Source organism: Taudactylus pleione, unplaced genomic scaffold (genome assembly GCF_031769625.1).
Source record: "Taudactylus pleione unplaced genomic scaffold, aTauple2 ptg000012l, whole genome shotgun sequence".
Classification (NCBI taxonomy): domain Eukaryota; kingdom Metazoa; phylum Chordata; class Amphibia; order Anura; family Myobatrachidae; genus Taudactylus; species Taudactylus pleione.
The window spans coordinates 19,591,796-19,594,829 of NW_028284415.1; the positions used below are offsets into that span (position 1 = coordinate 19,591,796).

The following is a 3,034-nucleotide window of genomic DNA, read 5'->3' on the forward strand; positions in this document are numbered from 1 at the left end:
GGGAGATTAGCCTACCTTCCGAGAAGGAATCTATGAAGTTAGGGCATGCTATGCCACAGGGCTTACCAAGTCTTGATTCAATATTCAGGCTAGCATGGCCTATATTGTAATGTAGAACAGTGCAGATCTCTCCTGGTTCAGGAAATAACATTTGCATATATACGTAAGTACAAACCTGAACAGCTGATTTTTTTGTTTTCATGTAGTGTTTATTAGCAGATTACAGATATACACAGCAGTTTATTGTAATAATGGGGAGACATTTTTAGGATTCACATATTTAAATTTTACAGAATGAGAAACAAAGAATTTCTTCTAACTGGGCACAAGGAGTAAAAAATAAATTTTTTGACTGATAAAGATCAAGAAAACATTCACCAGGTTCTGACAGAATTCCTCAATTTCAAAATGCATAAATCCTGCCTGTAACCATTCCAAATGGAGATCACAATTCAGCATTAATGTCAATAACCGCATTAGACAAGTTATATAAAAGAAAATTATTTTTGTCCCAATAAGCCAAATAACATAATTGATAAACAATATTTGCAAATTATAATATCAGAGAATTAACATGGTAATTAAACAAAGAGTGGATATTTAGTATAAAAATTCAACATATTTTACTTGTTTCTTGGAACAATTTGATCCTTAGCTTCTGATTCTTACCCAGGAGTTACATACAAAGAATGCAGCAAGAAGGGGCTCAGTGAAATTGGCAGAGAAAGTGTGTACATGTCTGACTGGCTCACACAGCTCATAGAATGACACCTTCCCTGCCTCGTAATTCAGGCATATTCTTAATCTCTGACAGGAAATTGTGTGTGTTGTCTGGATTTCCTTACTGCCATGTACCATTAAATATGTATTTTTGTCATAAGGCTTCCACAAAGACCAGGACTTGTTATTATAACCCATATCTGCAAAATCCCCTTTTCTAGGTATACTGGGATAGCACAAGCCTATACCCCATGACCCTAATTTGTTAGTCTCCACTTCCCAGTAATGGCATCCTGAGGAAAACTTGTTGGTGCTTAAGACCTGATAGCGTTCAAATCTCCTTGATGTTTCTGATAGTATCTGTTTTATTTGCGTCCAAGATGCAGTTTTTAGGTCAGCAGATATTTCTGTGTAAACGCCAGCTGTGTTTACATCCAGTAGTAAGTCTGTCTCATTCTGCCCAGTGATCATCTTCTTTACATCAGTCATTATGTTAGAAAAACCTTTGTTGATTGTCTTTAAGATCAGACTTTTATCCAGATCACTTACTGCATGGAAACCCCTCCTTTGTGTCTCTATGTTTTCCTCTTTAACGACACAAAAGTCATCTCTGTTTGTTTCCTGTTCTTCTAAGAGAGTTAATGGATCATTCATGTTACACAGCATCTCAATGTGACTTATTTTAGAATACAGTTCATCCTTCTTTAATTCCAGCTGTTGGATTAGATCAACAATTTCAGAAACCTGCTCCTCCTGCCTGGAGACCTCACTCAGGACACTCTTCTCTAGCTCATCTAGCTGTCTCCTGATGTCTGTAAACAGTGCAGTGAATCTCCCTATTTCTTCAGCTGTTTTCTCCTGTACTCTGCATTGCATTTGGTGCAGACTCTGGAGATTTTTTTCATTTTTATTTCTGTAGGTGATAAGTTTCTTCAAAATGTTTTTCAGTTTCACCTTCTTCTTCTCAGATGCCTCATTCAGCGACTCCACCTGGTGTTGTTTGTGCTCTCCGGTCAGGCAGCATATGACACAAATACAGGTAGAGTCTTCCATGCAGTAATACTGCAGGACCTTCTCGTGGGCAGAACATTTTTTGCTGTGCAGGGCAGTGGTGGTTTCAGTTAACACATGTTCCTCTGACTTGCTGTGAACTCTCAGGTGATTCTCACACAGAGAAGCTTCACACATCAGACAGGATTTAACAGCAGGTACACGAGAATGAATACAGTAAGTACAGCAAATTCCGGTCTCTTCCTGATCTGTTTGAGTGGACCGCAAACACTCTGCTATCTTCTGTAGTGTTACATTTCTGTGCAGTACAGGACGCTCCAAAAACTCTGCCATGCAGTTAGGACAAGTGTAAACTCCAGACCCCTCCTGTGTATCCAGCACATTCACAATACAGACCTGGCAGAAGTTATGTCCACAGCTCAATGTTAGAGGCTCTGTATAGATATTTAGGCATATAGAACAATCCAGCTCATCTTTGAGATCAGCATAAGCCATGGCTGAAGGTGGCTGAGAAGAAATGAAACTGATAGTGGCCTTTAGGCTTAAAATTACAGAACAAGCATAACAGGTTTTTTTTTCTTTATTATACTTACAACCAGGGCTATTTTTCTGGAAAACAGGTTTAGGAACTGTGGGTGGAGCTGTAGAGAAACAAAATAAATAAATAAACATATAAATATATATAAATAAATATAGATACAGTGCCTTGCGAAAGTATTCACCCCCCCTGGCTTTTTTTTAACTTTTTTATTACATTGCAACCTGTAATTTTTATTTTACAATTTTTTTTATCTGAATTTTATGTGATGGATCTGCACAAAATAGTCTAATTTGGTGAAGTGAAATGAGAAAAATATATATAAAAAAATATCTTTATAAATAAAATTCTGAAAATTGGCCTGTGCATATGTAATCACCCCCTTTGCTATGAAGCCCCTTAAAAGTTCTGGTGCAACCAATTACCTTCAGAAGTCACATAATTAGTGAAATGAAGTCCACCTGTGTGAAATCTAAGTATCACATGATCTGTCAGTATAAACACACCTTTTCTGAAAGGCCCCAGAGACTGCAACACCACTAAGCAAGAGGCATCACACCATGAAGACCAAGGAGCTCTCCAAACAAGTCAGGGACAAAGTTGTTGAGAAGTACAATTCTGGGTTCGGTTATAAAAAAAATATCCAAATCTTTGATGATCCCCCGAAGCACCATCAAATCCATCATCATCAAATGGAAAAAACATGGTACCACAACAAACCTGCCAAGAGAGTGCCGCCCACCAAAACTCATAGACAGGCCAAGG

The 3,034-nt window shown here is 38.0% G+C and overlaps 1 protein-coding gene across 1 annotated transcript; it reads right to left on the minus strand.

Moving 5' to 3' along the window:
- Nucleotides 1-237: 237 nt before the first annotated feature.
- On the minus strand, nucleotides 238-2,342 carry LOC148542512 (E3 ubiquitin/ISG15 ligase TRIM25-like). Its single transcript, XM_088468476.1, has 2 exons — nucleotides 2,325-2,342; nucleotides 238-2,238 (listed from the first exon to the last, which is right to left on the minus strand). The coding sequence occupies exon 2, from the start codon at nucleotides 2,224-2,226 to the stop codon at nucleotides 652-654; it is 1,575 nt and encodes a 524-aa protein (XP_088324602.1). The 5' UTR covers nucleotides 2,227-2,238; nucleotides 2,325-2,342; the 3' UTR covers nucleotides 238-651.
- Nucleotides 2,343-3,034: the final 692 nt, after the last annotated feature.

Bases quoted from the DNA above. Each gene is read 5' to 3' on its own strand.
- LOC148542512 (XM_088468476.1), bottom strand. From the start codon at position 2,226: ATGGCTTATGCTGATCTCAAAGATGAGCTGGATTGTTCTATATGCCTA.